Below are 14,750 nucleotides of genomic sequence, written 5' to 3' on the forward strand. Positions count from 1 at the left end.
GCTTTCTTGGAGAGTTGTTATTCCAGGATCTCAGGAATAATTCAGGCTGGGGACCTACAAGCTTTCAGACCACCAAAGTGGTTTGATCCAGGGAAAAGTCTGACTGCTGCCCCTCTGGTCTTACCTCTTCAAGCTACTGACCTGAGGTTTGGTCTGAGCAATAGTACACTGCTGCCGAGTTTTGCCATCATCAGCCAGCTAGAAAGCTCTGCTGGTTCAGTGACAGAACTGCAAGCTTCCCTTAGGTCTAAGATTCCTTCACTGATTATTCCTCTGCAGGCTTCCATCTAGACTACAAGCTGGAACTGAGAACCAGCTCTGTTCCTGAGGTCCGAGTCACATTTCTGCTGATTGCTTCTGAATGTGCTCCTTCTCAGTATACTGCTCAGGGCCTTACACCATTCCCTACCCTGGAATGCCACCCTTGAACACACATCTCTTCTCAGTTGGCCAAGATTATAACCTGGAACTGAAGTAGTATGCAACAAAGCTTTCAGTTGGTACCTTTCATCCATGTGCCCTGATATGGGTCTAGGCCTTGCCCTGATGTACCTCTCCTTCTGTGATGGTGTGCTCTTTGCAAGGCATGCTTCTAGCTAGATCTAGTCTCCAGCAGATTTCTGTCTGTCTCTCGATGCTGACCCAGGCTGGAAAAATGACTTGTGACTTTTTCTTGGGATTTCTCAGTCAGGATTTAGTCTGTTGCATTTTCTAGGTCTGTTTGGAGGAGTTGGGGGAGGGGGGAAAACTTTCTGTACTACTTTTGCTCCTCTGTCATCTTGGTTCTACCTCCTGAAAATAAATAAAATTAATATAGGAAGTGCCCACCTTGTAAGCAAGTTGTGTTCCATAGTTCTTTCTGAAACTTGAACTGTATTCTCCCATAAAATCTATGTTATAATAGAGGCAGTTAGTGATGCAATAGATAGAGCTGGGCCTGGAGTCATGAAAACATAAGCTCAAATCTGGCCCAGGGCAAGTCACTTAACTTTTCCTTAGCTGTAAAATAGGGATAATAACAGCACCTACTTTGTAGGGTTACTGTAATAATCAAATGAGAAAATATGTGAGAAAGGCATTTAGCACAGATTTTTCATTAAATCTGATTTAAAACTTATAGCTCTCCTTGATGCAAGTACTATCATGAACACAGTTCTTATATTTAGCAGCCATAATTTGAATATTTTTTGGTTAACAAACAGTAAGGGACAGAGATTTGGCTGAGGTAACTTATTTGGCAAAAACTAGAAGAGGACTAAAGAGGATGTGCTTGGATGAAAAGCACTGCCTGAGATGGAATTAACTAAATTATAACTAAAAAATAAGGAAAAGGGGTGAACTCCAAATGTTGAAGATGAAAGAGCATTGGATTTAGAGTCGGTCAACCTGTGGATAGATTTCGGGAACTTGGATGATAAATAAAAATTACATTTTTATTTCAATGTAAGTGATTTGCTTTGTAATCCCATGTATTTTATTTTTATCCACTTTAAAACAATATTCTGAGAAGGGGTCTATGGGTTTCAACAGGCTACCAAAGGAATCCATAAGCCAAAAAAAGTTAAGAAGCCCTAGACTAGAAGATCTTTAAGACCCTTTCCACCTTTAAATTCTATGATTGCCTGTGAATAGAAGAGACATATGAAGAAGTTGTTGGTGACTCTGGTTGTTCTGTAGCTGGTCACCAGGTAAAGCTGCATCCCTGGACAGCTTGCAAGTTATTGGTGAGAAGTGACAAGAGCCAAAGAGTGCATAGTTCCTTTACAAATCATAGGATTCAGAGCTGAAATCTAAGACAATCTCCTCTTTATGCATGTGAGAAAACTGAGGTCCAGTAAGGCTAAATTAGATGTTCTTTACCCGGGGAATATTCTTCCTCTATGGGAAACACCAGGATACGCTCCAATTTTAAAGTTACCATCAGGTAATACTATAGTGAAATAATGGTAAGTGGGAGGAAACTACAGGTAATCTGGGGAACGAGCTCAGTTTTGAATCTAAATACAAAGTTCACATTAAATTACTTAATATTTTAAGCAATTATTCAATGGTAACAGATGTACTTTTGATAGACTTCATGCTTTTGATGCCCTCTTTCTTTGATGTCCTTTACCATTATACATGGATTTTAAGATATCTAATGTTTTGTAAGTATCATAATACTCTCTTCAGAGAAATGAGACTATGATAGTCTCCTATATGTTGATAATGTTAAAGGAATATAAATTCCTAGAATAGAATGATCAAAAATTCCAAAAATAACCTTTTAAGCCTCTTTGGGAGTTTTGGAGAATGAGACAAATGTATGTATTTCTTCTTGGATTATATTTAAGAGCACTGGAGTCATGAAGTCAGGATGCCAGGAATCTGACAATATCATCCATTCACTGGCCAGATCCATGACCTTCAAAACCAAGTTGCTAAAAGCATTCATTCAACAACTATTTGTTATAATTGTTCTAGATACAAGGTTCAGTGGGAGACAAAGGCCAAAACAAAACAGTCCCTGCCCTCAGAGAACTTACAGAAAGGGAAATATATACATAAATTAACTACAAAGTAATTTTGCAAGGGGAAAAAACTTGAGTTGGGGGCAGATGCCAAAGAAGAGGTAATACCTGAACTGAATTAAGAAAGAGAAAAGGATTTGGAGATATGAAAACTAATAGAGCTGTGCTCTCAGAATTCCAGATGTGAAGCACATCTGCAGATGCATGGAGGTGGAATGAAATGATAAATTTAAGAAACTGCTAGCTGGCCAGTTTGACTCAACATTGTGAAAGGGAATGTCAAATAATTCTGGAACGTTATTCAATGGTAACAGAATATTAGCATTGAATAATTGTTCAAAATATCAAAGTATGAATGGAGGGCTCTTTGAAGTTTGTATTTTGTTCTAGAGGCAATGGGGGTCACTGTGTTTTTTGAGCAGGGGAGTGATATGGTGTGATGCTTACTCTGCCTTAGAACAATTACTCTAGCAGCTATATGGAAGACGTACAGGAAGGAGAAAACTGGAAGCAGGAAGACCCATGAGGGGGCAATTAGAAAAACTTCAAGTGAGAAGTGATTAGGGTTTAAATTACGTTGGTGACCCGGTGCAGGTAAGGCTGGCCTCTTTCTTATCTCCCTCAGCACCTAGGACACGATAGGATCCTAGTAAAATGTAAAGCGCTCCGGTTTTTGGCCTACGGCCTGCAAGGCTTTCCATCAAAGCACTTCACAAGGCTTTTTATCTGGCTAACGTGCTCATCACAAGCCACAGCGCATTAGCGGTGTCCCTTTAATTGTTCTATATTTAACGTTCTTGAGGGCGAACTAAACCTTCCCTCGACCCTGCGGTTGTCATGACTTACGCCCGAGGGTTTGCGGCCTTTCACTGGCGCCGTCCTCTCCCATCACACGCTGAACTCCTCTCTACTGCGGGACCAAGGGAAGGCAATCATTGCACGGGCACCCCCACTCCGCTCCAAGCTAATTTCTGGGGAATCGAGCAAGGGCAACAGCCAGTACCTGCCCTCCTGGAGCTCACAGTCTAAAGACAACACGCCAAACGGCCCCGTGCAGACGAGGCACATACAAAACAGCAGGAAGGCGGGCCTAGCGGCGGCGCAGTGCATAGAGCGCCAGGCCCGGGGTCAGAAAGGCTGAGTGACCCTGGGGAAGGCATGTGACCCTGTCTGCCTCAAGTTTCCTCATCTGTAAAATGAACAGCAGAAGGAAATAGCAAGCCATTCCATTAATTTGTCAAGAAAAGCCCAAATGCGGTCACGGAAAGTCGGACACGGCTGAAACGACTCGGCAACAACAGCAGGTAGGCAGTCTCAGAGGGAAGGCACAGGCAGCCAGGGATGACCCCGGGTCAGAGTTCAAAGTTCACCCTCTCCCGGCTGTTCTCCCTTTCTCACCCCGCCTCCCACGCCCCGCCTACGTGAGAGGACGGGGAGAAGCGTGCGTTCCTTGTGAACTGAGGCCAGAGGGAAGGGCTCGGACAGCGGCATGCGGAGCCACGGGCTGGCCCGAAGAGGGCAAAGGGACCCCTCTTACCGATGAACGGGAAGCGAGTCATGACGGCAACCTCAATTCTGCCTAGACGGAAACGGAAGTAGCCGAGATGGGGCGGGAAGTGAGGGGCATGGGAAGAAAGGAGCAACGGAGACAGGGGTCAGGGGCCGGGGCCTTCCGGTTTCCCGAAAACCCCTGCGGCCGCCGGCTGGGCTGAAGGTGAAGCGGAGAGCGATGGCGTTCTGCGCCCCGGGCGCCTATCTGACCCACCAGCAGAAGGTGCTGCGGCTCTACAAACGGGCGCTCCGCCACCTCGAGTCCTGGATAGTCTACAGGTGGGGAGTGTACCGGGGGGAGGAGTGGAACGGCAGGGAGGCGGCCTCGGCATCCCCAGGTCAGGCCCCCTGGCCGCCAGCTGCGGTCCGTGACTTACTGCCCAGGAGGACCAAGCGTGGGGGAGGACAAGCCCCTTGTGACCCAGAGAAGGGCTTGCTGACTGACGGACCTCTGTCCTCCCCGCCCCCATCTCCTCACTCCCATCCCCTCTCCACACCCACCTTCCCCTGTTAGCCCTTCCCCTTTGCTGCGAGTTCTTAGCTGGGGTGCAGGGATAGCTTTCAGGCGGTCTGTGAACTTGGACAGGGAAAACAAAAGTACATGTTTATTTTTGCTGATCTATGGTTTCCTTTGTAATTCTATGCGTATTCATGGTTGTTTTTTTTTAAGGCAATTGGGGTTGTGACTTGCCCAGGGTCACACAGCTAGTGTCAAGTGTTTGGTGTGAGGTTGAATTTGAACTTATGTCCTCCTGACTCCAAGGCCGGAGCTCTATCCACAGCGCCGCCTAGCTGTCCAGAGTATTCATCTTTTTAAAAATATTATTCTGAGAAAGGGTTCGTCGGTTTCACCAAGGCACCCAAAAGTTCAGAACTCCTGCCCTGTATTTAACAGACCTGAACTGGGACCTAGAGAATAGGCCTTCCAAGACAACGGGGTCTTGGGAAGGAGGTAAAGGACGGGGCATTCAAAGAAATGAAGTCTCAGGCTTCCCATATGTTAATCCCCCCCCCAATTTATACTGTCAGTACTCCCCCAGTTAAAAAAAAAAGATAATCTCTTTAACACGTAAGTGTGTCAGGCAAAAGAAGCCCACACATTGGCTATGACCACAGATGCCTAGTTTATTCTTCATCATTGAGTCTGTCACCCTCTGTCAGGAGTTAAATAAAATGTTTTCTCATCAGTCTTCTGGAGTGCAGGTTGGGCTTTGCATTGATCAGACTTCCTCAGTCTTTCAAAGGTGATTTTCTTAACCTTATTATTACTGTATAAGATGTTGTCCTGATTCTCATTTCACTGCCTAGGTTCATAAAAGTCTTCCCATGTTTCTCTGAAACTACCCCTTTTGTCATTTTTTAAGATGCAGTAACATTCCATTTTATTTATATACCAGTTTGGCTGTTGCCCAATTGATGGGTACCTTTGCAGTTATTTGCTACCACAGAAAAGGCTGCTTTAAGTACTTTTGTACATAAACATCTATTCTCTCTTAATCTCTGGTATGTGGATCACAAGTGCTATTGCTGGATACTGCATTGCGTATACTACATCATTCCAGGATGGCTGAACCAATTCACAGTTCCACCAACAGTGCACTAGTGTGCCTTGTTCTCCCACAGCCCCTTCAACAATTATCCTTTTCTTCCTTTGTTTTATCTTTGGCAAGTTGATGAGTTAGAACTCCAGAGTTATTTTGATTTGCATTTTTTTAATAGTATTTGGAACATTTTTTCATGTCTGTTGATAGCTTGGATTTCTTTCTTTGAGAACTGCTGGTTCATATTCTTTGACTATTTATCAGGGAATAACTTTTGTTCTTTTATACTTGAATCTGTTCCAGATAGTTTTTGGATATTATACATTTTTCAGAGAAACTTGCTCAAAGATTTTTTTCCCCAATTTCCCTTTTCTTCATGGGAAATAGTTGGTACTGTGTTCTTTATACTTCTCAGGGATGAATATCGGTTCCAAGCTTGTTTGCTGAGAGCTCGGTTTGAAGAGCATAAGAATGAAAAAGACATGGTAAAAGCCACCAAACTGCTTATGCAGGGTGAAGAAGAATTTTGGGCTTGCCAGCATCCTCAGCCATATATCTTCCCTGATTCCCCGGGAGGCACTTCCTATGAAAGATATGAGTGTTATAAGGTAGGTCAGAAACCCTGTCTAACTCCTCTCCCTCTACTCCCTAATTAGATTTCAGAAGTAGGAAGTATTTGTTTTATATGGATTTTCTTAAAGAAATTTAATTCCCCTCTTATCTTCCTCATCCGGAAAACAAAAATACAGTTATCCTTTCCACATCATGGGTTAGTGGCACAGCACCCCTGCAATTTAGAAACTTTTGAGTAAAATTTTTTGGCGTCCTTTTGTACTAGAGAAGTCGTCTGACTTTTTGGGGGGGGATGTTTAAAGTACCTTATTGTAAAATATGGGTTGATGGTATATAATACCATACATATATTTTATGCATTTCTGAGTTTCTAAACTTTTTGTGTCATCTGCTGACCTTCACATGTCATCTGAAGCTTCCACAAAACTCCCCAATATTCCCATTTAATTTCTTATGCTGACCCATGATATATCAAAACCATCATGAGGATAACTATAGTTCCATATGTTTTCTCAATTTTTAAGTTTTTATTAACATTTCTATTTAGACTTTCTTCTTCAACTAGGTTCTGTGGTCCTATAGAAAAGAGATTTGTTTTTTCTTTGTCACTAAGTGAAAAAGCCCATTAGGTTAATAATTCATTGCTAGGCTTCTGAAGTTAATTTATTTGGCTCTACTCTCTTGAGTTACTAGCAAAGGGAGTTATTAATATTTATAAGGTCTTATTACCAAATTTAAGAGTTTTGGAGAATAGAAGGAAGGAGATGGAGTGGTATTTGTTCTACTTGACTTAAGGCTATTTTCTAGCTCTTGCGTCTAGTGGCCATACACTTAGACATTCCCATTTGTCTTTGGTCTTATGTTTCCTGTTTCTGTGGAATGGATGCAGTCTTACCAATGGTACTGAGTTGATAATAAGAAATGCAGGATACTATCCTACCACCAGTGTCAGAGAATCATGGAATTTTAGAATTGAAAGGGACCTCGGCAGCCTTCCAGTCCAACCCCTATCTAAAAGGAGTTTGTGCTATAACATACTGACAGTGGCACTCCCCTTGCCTTTCCTCAGAGGCCTCCAGGGAGCCACCTCTGCCCTTACCCTTACCCTTGCACTGTTCATTACCCAGTGCCTGTGACAGGCGTCCTCTTCTGACAGGTCCCTGAGTGGTGCTTAGACTACTGGCATCCCTCTGAGAAGGCGATGTACCCTGATTACTTTGCCAAAAGAGAGAAATGGAAGAAACTGCGCTTGGAAAGTTGGGATCGTGAGGTGAGTGTGCATGTACCCCTGGGGTGGGGGATGCATGGCTCATAGAAGTCATGTGCTGAGGGGCTTGGGAGACAATTAAAATAGCCGCTATTGCCCAAACTTCTTATGGTAAACATAAGTGCATAGATTGAAGACTGGAAAGGACCATGAGGAGGCATCTAGTTTACCCTCTTATTCTGTACATGATGCACCTAAGACTCAGAGAGATCAATCAGGAGGCTGCCTGTGGTTACACAGGTGAGAAGTTGGGGCTCCAGGGTTTGAACTCAGCACCTCTAACTACAAACCCAGCTCTCTCCCTGGTACCACTACGTAAGGTACCTGAGCATTCAAGATAGTGTCAGTTTCACACAAATTCTTTATCTTACAATCTGCATATGTTTTCATCTCATGGGGAGAGGGGCTGTGAAACACAGCACCATGGATCTGGAGGAGCTAAAGTGGCTCCCTTTTTTACGGAGAAGATAACTGAGATCTAGGTGGGGAAGTGATATCCCCACAGTCACCAAGTAGCAGGAATTGCAGGCAGGTGACCAGAATTGTGAACTGGCTGGAGCTCATGCCATAGAGGCCTTTTGAAGGGACTAAGGATATTTATTCTGGAAAAGAGCTAGTATTTGAAGGGCTAGTCTGTGAAAATAGAGCCACCTAGCTCTTGATTCTGTACTTTACATCTGGTAGGTGCTTAATAAATTTTAAATTTTATTGAACTAGGAACCAGATTTCATTTGTATACAAGAGGATAGTGTTTTGTGGGATATGCCTCGGCATTCATATTTAGTCTGGAAGAAAGATAACTGGTTCACTCTGCTCCTCATCCTTGCATGATTGTATTTAGGAGTACAGGTTTGGGCTGTGGCAAGCAGGAACAACTTAATGAATTGGGCTTTTGGGGGAAGCTTATATAGGAAGTGGATCTCTGATGATTCTGTAGCTCAGGCTCATTACTTGGTGATGATCTTGGGGTCCACTAGAACTGTGCTGGTGTTTGAAGATAAGAGCCAAGAGTGTCTCCTCAGTTTTATGGTCATATAACAGCTGTCTGCTGCAGGACTCAGACAGGGTATTGTTAGTTAATATTTAGGGAGGTTTAGGCATCTACATTAACAGACTGTTTCTAATGCTCCATACAGGTTGGTGGCATAGTGGATAGAGTGCTAGATCTGAAATCAAGAGGACCTTAATTCATATGGGGCCTTAGCCTTGTAGTAGCTTGAATAACCCTGGGCAAATCAACCTTTGCCTGCTTTCACGTCTTCATCTGTAAAATGGGGAGGATAATTCCACCCACCTCCTGGGGCGGTTATAAGATATTTGTAAACTGTTTTTACCAACCTTGAAGTGCTATGTAAATGGTAAGTATTATTAGTATTTTTGGTGGCATAGAGGAAGGAAGAGGTATGTGGAATTAGAACGAAGATATGCTGTCACAATTTTATCTGATTAGATTGGGCATCAAGTGTACTTTCTGTGCACTGCTCCTTCCTTGGCAGTGGGAAAATGCTTTTGTTTAAAATGTAATTGAATGAATAATATTCTTTTTTTAATTAATTTTTAGTTTTCAGCATTCATTTCCGTGAGCTTTTGAGTTTTAAAATTTCTCCCCTGCCCTTGCCAAGATGGTGTGCAATCTGATATAGGCTCTACATATGAGTAATATTCTTGCTGTGGATATAAAACTAAAAGACAGAAGACTAAAGATAGCGTAGTCTTCCAAATGTTGAGAATGGGATAATTTTCTTTTGTGAAAAGCTCTCACTTTTCGTCATATTGGTGATATTGATTAGTTTTGTCATAGTCAAATTCATTTTATTGGTCTTAACATAGTTTCCCCTCATTTATTGCACAGGTTCAGCAATTGAAGGAGGAAACTCCACTTGAGACTGAAGCTCTGCCCCCAGCACGAAAGGAAGGTCATTTACCACCACTGTGGTGGCATGTTGTCACTAGGCCCCGAGAGCAGCCTTCATAATAACATAATCACCCACTTTAAACTTTCAAGTGTGTATATTGAATATGTAGATATACATATACTTGACATAATAAAGTTACTAATCTGACATTACTGACAATTGCTTTTTCCTTGTATAGAAAACATAATTTCCTTTGAGGCTTGAATTTAGTAGGTTATAATTTGGAGAGGCATGTACAGAACTTCAAAGAACTGAAGCTAGGGAAAGGTTTGATCTCTAATATTTATGAAGTTGAAAAGTTATATCATCCTTACTTATAAAAATGAGGCAGTGATGTTATGTGTGGATAAATGAAAACATCATTGACCTATCTATAATAGAAACATGCTTTGAGTTCTTCCAATTGCAATAGTTTTGTGGTAGGCTTAGGACCTTTTTATAATAGATATATGGTTATTCTAGCTTTGCAAGTAGTTCTTTTTGCAAAGCTGATTGGCTGAATTCAGTGACCTCCTTGGCAGTCTGGAAACCTATGGACCCCAACCCTTTCTCAGAATATTTAAATAATTTTAGGAAATGGCAAATCTCAGTTAGAAGTTAGTGAAAATAAGGAGCTATTTTTTCCCCCATCCAGTTTAAGCTCAGACTTCCAGGAGTCTGTGGATCCCAGGTTTAGAATCCTTGCTCTTAATGTTCAAGCTTAAAGTTGGCTTTGTGTCTTAACTGTGATCATAAGCAATCTCTGAGCTTGATGGAACCAAAAGGATTACTTGATCAACTTTCATCACAGAACTGCTTTGTTACCATTAAACTCACAAACATTCAACTAACTTTTTTTGTTTATAACGTCAGAACTTTTATTTTTGTCATGCAAAAATATTTCTGCATTAGCCATGCTACAAAAGAAAAAGAAAAAAATATTCAGCTAACTTCTCAAGTGAGGATCTGAAATGAGCTTAAAGAATCAAACCCCCTCAGGCTTGTAAGAATACTGCAATTTATTATGCTTTTTTGCTGTCCTCTAAAATTAATTTTGGCCAATGAACAAATATGAAGGTTTGAATAAAGTGAAGTACAGGATTTTTCTAGCCATTCTTTATTTATAATGTATTCTGAAGCATTTGTTACAATGGAAAAGAGTGACACAATACAGCAACTGTTCATTTATATCAGTTGAAAACAAAAAACTGCCCAGGGAGAGGTCAACTCTCAGTACAAACTAGCAGCTAAACAACAATAATGTATACCATTAGAAACACTTTTTTAATTTTTAGCTGTGACACTGCTTTTACAATATGCAAAAACACAAAACAGTAGAACTATCCGAAGTGTTTTGTCACATTCTTTCTACATTGAATTTGGCAACATTTTATATTAAATTTTTTTTCAGATTATACTAACGTTTAAGAACTAAACAAGTGAAAAGCTGTACTCCAGTACAGTTACATCCATTCATTTCCAGGGTTTAAAATACCACTTTACTACGTTCATTCTCTTGCAATGGTTTTTTGCTTCAGCAAAACCTATCAAGCATCATATGCACAATGCATCAGCTACTTTTATTCAATCAAGATTGGTGGGCTAGAACCACAGGCACTACTGTTGATTATATTCTGTAATAAGGAGCTTGTTTTTCAAAGAAAGTAAAGTTTAAATAGTTTCTAATAAACATGCCTTTGCTTTAAGCCATAACATAAAAGTGTCAGAAGCAATCACAGCAGTGTAAAGTGTTATTATAGAACAGTGACTGTACAAATACATTAAGTCTCACATCCAATGCAGTAATGTATTAAAGCATGTGATGGTGTTGTCAGATATCGGAGCCAACAAAAGCTGCAGCATTTGGGTGGAAACCAGCAGCCCCCTTTTGAGAACTTCATTTGGTGAACTGTTAACAGTCCCAAGTGTGCCACTTCAGTAACTGACAAGCCTCTTTTGCCTCCAACCCAGTCTAAACCCTGCCCCTGTGGCCCCCTGAGTTCTGCATACCTTGCTGGCTTTAAAAGATGGTTATTACAGCAAATTGGTTTCACTTGAAAAACAAAACAAAACTCAAAAAGTTTTTTTAATTAAGAAAGAACATTCCCAAAAAATATATCACCCAGAATACAAAAAAGACAGTGTAGTGGTCAGGCTCCCAGTGACTACGCATCTTCGTTCCTTTTCAGTATTTAGTATGAAGCCAATTCACTGTCTAAGAAAAACAAGCCCCCTGAAATGGAACACACCCTTTTGCAAGTTGCTGAACTCCAAGCTGGTTACCCTTGCTAAATCCACTCAAGTATTCTCAAAATATTTGGGCTTCTCAATGTACCCAGCCTGCTGGGCACTTGTACATAAAAGGCATTTGATACTCTACCTAAGAACTCCCTGCTATCATTTTTAAATGCTTTCACATGTTAAAAACTGCCTTACCCTTTTGGATGTATTTGGACTCAATGAAAGCATGAACACGACAGAAGAGAAACTGAGTAAATCAATCTAAGTACATTATTGAAGCAGCATGCATATGACTAGGAGTGGCTGCTGTGTGGGGTCAAGAGGAAACATGGGAAAAGAACAGCAAAATCCCTAAAACACCCTACCTAAACAAACACTGCAATCCAGTATGGCTTCGGATGCATTTACCATGAAGCTAACAGTAATTCAACCTACTAGGCTACTCTCAGGGAACAGCATCCTCTATGTTAATGGTGTTTCCCACTCTACCTCCCCCCTCAAACCCAACAACAGCCTATCATTTCCAGCTTTATTTCATCTGTTATATTGCTTTTCATCCAGTTACTCTTGCTTTTCCACACAAAACATATTTAAATGAGGACATGTTCATTACCCATTTTATTTGTACATTAAAATAAGTCCAATTTATTGAATCCACACTATCACAATGCATCTACAAAAGCTTGCAAAAAAGCCAATTATTAATCCCTTTGCTTAAGTTTGCTACTTTATGATTCTCCCCAATCCCCCTTCCCCCAGTTATGCATTTAAAATTTTACAAAGGCTTATAAAAAAGTTATGGGATTTGGCACCTTCAGAAAAATTAAAAGGGAAACTTAAGAACAAAATATGCAGAAAGTTGTCGATATTTACAAATTAAAACACAATAAAGATTATGATGGTTACTTATGCATGTGTTTTTAATTCTGTTTTATGATATATATAGTACTTTCAAAACAATGCTCTAATTTTGAGTTTCCTACAAAATCTTTTGTGTGATTATAGATTGGAATGAATCACAACAAATTTAAGGTTTTATTAAACAGTTCATTTTCCATTCATTATAACCCTGGCAGTATATTCTTAGAAACCTTAAGATAAACGAGGGGCCGATCGGTCATTTGTCAGTGTCTTCTTCAGTTTTACGCCACGGCGAATGGCATTCAGCATATCTTCACCTTGCAGGGTATCCCCAGGGCTCAGATCTCCTGGGTTGCTGCACTCTGGGGTCTGGCCAGGGGAGCTAGTGGCACTTGAATGATCCCCTTCTGTTTCTTCATCCTCTGTTTCTGGAGCACTCTGTCTCTGCTCCTCTGGGACACTTGGCTTTGGGCCTGGCAGTGGTGGGTTGATAGAGGCTTGACCACTCCACATAGAGGAGGGCATGCTAGTGCCACCCTGGGTGGTATCACCCACAGAAGGTGACTCTGGGCTGTGTTCTCCATGCCCCTCAGGCCCTCCCTGAGGACTTGGCAGCATACCTGGTAGGTCAGGGACAGTTGGGGTTTTGACAGGAATCACAGGAGTCTTGATAGGAATGGGTCCAGCCCCGATGGTTCCCCTTCGTACAGAAGGTTTAGTAGAAGGGGTCCGTCTGATGGTTGCTACACCAGGAGTGACTATCACAGGTCCTAAGGTAGTGGGGAGACCAGCAGTTGAAGCTGGGCGTTTGGCCTGAAACATCCTGCGATAGGACTGGCTAATGTCACTGTTTCTCGGAATGGTAGAGGATTTGTCAAATTCCTGCTGCTCTGTCTCCTGGTCACCACTTACAGAGAAATAATCATAATCTGAAACTGATTAAAGTGTTTGCATTAGGAACACTGAAGATGGTGACTTTTTTTAAACTAAGGAGCCAATGGAGGTGGAATTACTGATTACCTGGCACCATGACAGGAAATATGGTTCAGCTGGGTAAGGAATTCAAAGGCTGAACATCCTAATCCTAGTTCTGTAAATGGACTTCAGTGTAACCTCTGGGAAACCCTTCATTTCTCCACTTAATTCCCCTCATAAAAGTGGCTTAAACCTACAAACCTGTCTTAGAGATACCACTATTATCACTACTATGAAATACTAAGTAACACCCACACTAACACCCATTAAGTCAAACTGAACAATTAGGTAGTGCATTAACATTTAGAGAGTGCTTTATATACATCATCTCATTTGAGCTTCACAACCCAGAGAGTAGGTAGTACAGGTATTACAATTTCCACTTTACAGATGAGATAATTTAGATTCAAGTTAAGTCACTTGCCCATGTTCACACAGCAGTATGTGACAGAGATAGGATTTTAAGTCAGGTCTCTTCCAACACCCAAATCCAGCATTCTTTCTGTAACACCCTGACTACTGGTTAGAAGAAGCCAGAGCTGCTTCAGGCAAGGAGCAGATCCCACAAAAGTCATTTTAGACTTTTCCTGACTCCCGCCCTCCCCTCTGGGCAGCTAGATGATAACAGTACATACAACATTGGGCCTGAAGTCAAGAAGACTCATCCTGAATTCAAATCTGGCCTCAGACACTTACTGTGTGACCCTGGGCAAGTCACTTAACCCCGTTTGCCTCAGTTTCCTCATCTGTCAAATGAGCTAGAGAAGAAAATGGCAAACCACTCCAGTATCTCTGCCAACAAAATCCCAAATGGGGTCACGAAGAGTCAGACACAACTGAAAAACATCTCAACAACAAGCTGTCCCCTTTAAATCAGCCATCCCAATGACAGGGCCAGAGCTGGAGAGAAATGAGATTGCTGGCAGCTAAGCCTTTTAATGAAAACTCAAAATGTAGCACCTAGAAGTGAACTTGTATTTTTAAAGTAATGACTCCTCACTGTCATCAGGTGTAACATCATGGTGGCAACAGCAGAGATAGGCTAATAATTAAGTATTTTTCAGTGACATACTGAAGATAATGTATACTACTCTCTAAAGTCCACTGTCACTGACATTATGGTTGGCACAAAGGAGGTTGAGGAAGAGGGAGGGAATTGGTGGTTAACAGTTTACCACAAACAATATCAATCCCGGCTCAAATTCAAGACATCCCATAGCCCAACAGCTAAGAATGAGACAAGATGCTGAAATCCATATTAATCTTGCAAACGGAGGCCATCTGGCAATCCTAATTATAATCTCTAAGGCCTTCCCCAGTTTATCTGTGGGCTGGC

The 14,750-nt window shown here is 41.5% G+C and overlaps 3 protein-coding genes across 12 annotated transcripts in view; 1 reads left to right on the top strand and 2 right to left on the bottom strand.

Moving 5' to 3' along the window:
• The window catches only part of TATDN1 (TatD DNase domain containing 1), a 49,163-nt gene extending 45,006 nt beyond the window's left edge, over window positions 1-4,157 (bottom strand). The window contains exon 1 of one of the 3 annotated variants that reach the window (XM_020965000.2): window positions 4,048-4,157. In XM_020965000.2, coding sequence (XP_020820659.1) covers window positions 4,048-4,069 — 22 coding nt within the window. In that variant the 5' untranslated portion in view covers window positions 4,070-4,157. The other 2 variants (XM_020964999.2, XM_020965001.2) reach the window with 2 other exon arrangements.
• Window positions 4,158-4,179: 22 nt separating this feature from the next.
• On the top strand, window positions 4,180-9,505 carry NDUFB9 (NADH:ubiquinone oxidoreductase subunit B9). Its single transcript, XM_020965002.2, has 4 exons — window positions 4,180-4,340; window positions 6,018-6,210; window positions 7,332-7,445; window positions 9,295-9,505. Exons 1-4 carry the CDS (start codon window positions 4,240-4,242, stop codon window positions 9,415-9,417), a joined length of 531 nt encoding a protein of 176 aa, XP_020820661.1. The 5' UTR covers window positions 4,180-4,239; the 3' UTR covers window positions 9,418-9,505.
• Window positions 9,506-10,438: 933 nt separating this feature from the next.
• Window positions 10,439-14,750, bottom strand: part of MTSS1 (MTSS I-BAR domain containing 1) — a 231,729-nt gene continuing 227,417 nt past the window's right edge. For 7 of the 8 annotated variants that reach the window (XM_020964991.2, XM_078153726.1, XM_020964994.2 and 4 more), the window contains one exon: window positions 10,439-13,374. In XM_020964991.2, the coding sequence (XP_020820650.1) occupies window positions 12,671-13,374 (704 nt within the window). In that variant the 3' untranslated portion in view covers window positions 10,439-12,670. The remainder of the gene's footprint in view (window positions 13,375-14,750) is intronic. The other variant, XM_020964995.2, reaches the window with a different exon arrangement.

Source organism: Phascolarctos cinereus, unplaced genomic scaffold (assembly GCF_003287225.1).
Source record: "Phascolarctos cinereus isolate Bilbo 61053 unplaced genomic scaffold, phaCin_HiC Scaffold_4;HRSCAF=312, whole genome shotgun sequence".
Lineage (NCBI taxonomy): Eukaryota > Metazoa > Chordata > Mammalia > Diprotodontia > Phascolarctidae > Phascolarctos > Phascolarctos cinereus.

Excerpts from the sequence above, each read along its gene's own strand:
- NDUFB9 (XM_020965002.2), top strand. The coding sequence starts at position 4,240 with ATGGCGTTCTGCGCCCCGGGCGCCTATCTGACCCACCAGCAGAAGGTG. Across the intron at positions 4,341-6,017 it reads GAGTCCTGGATAGTCTACAG|GGATGAATATCGGTTCCAAG; the intron begins GTGGGGAGTGTA and ends TATACTTCTCAG. Across the intron at positions 7,446-9,294 it reads TGGAAAGTTGGGATCGTGAG|GTTCAGCAATTGAAGGAGGA; the intron begins GTGAGTGTGCAT and ends TTTATTGCACAG.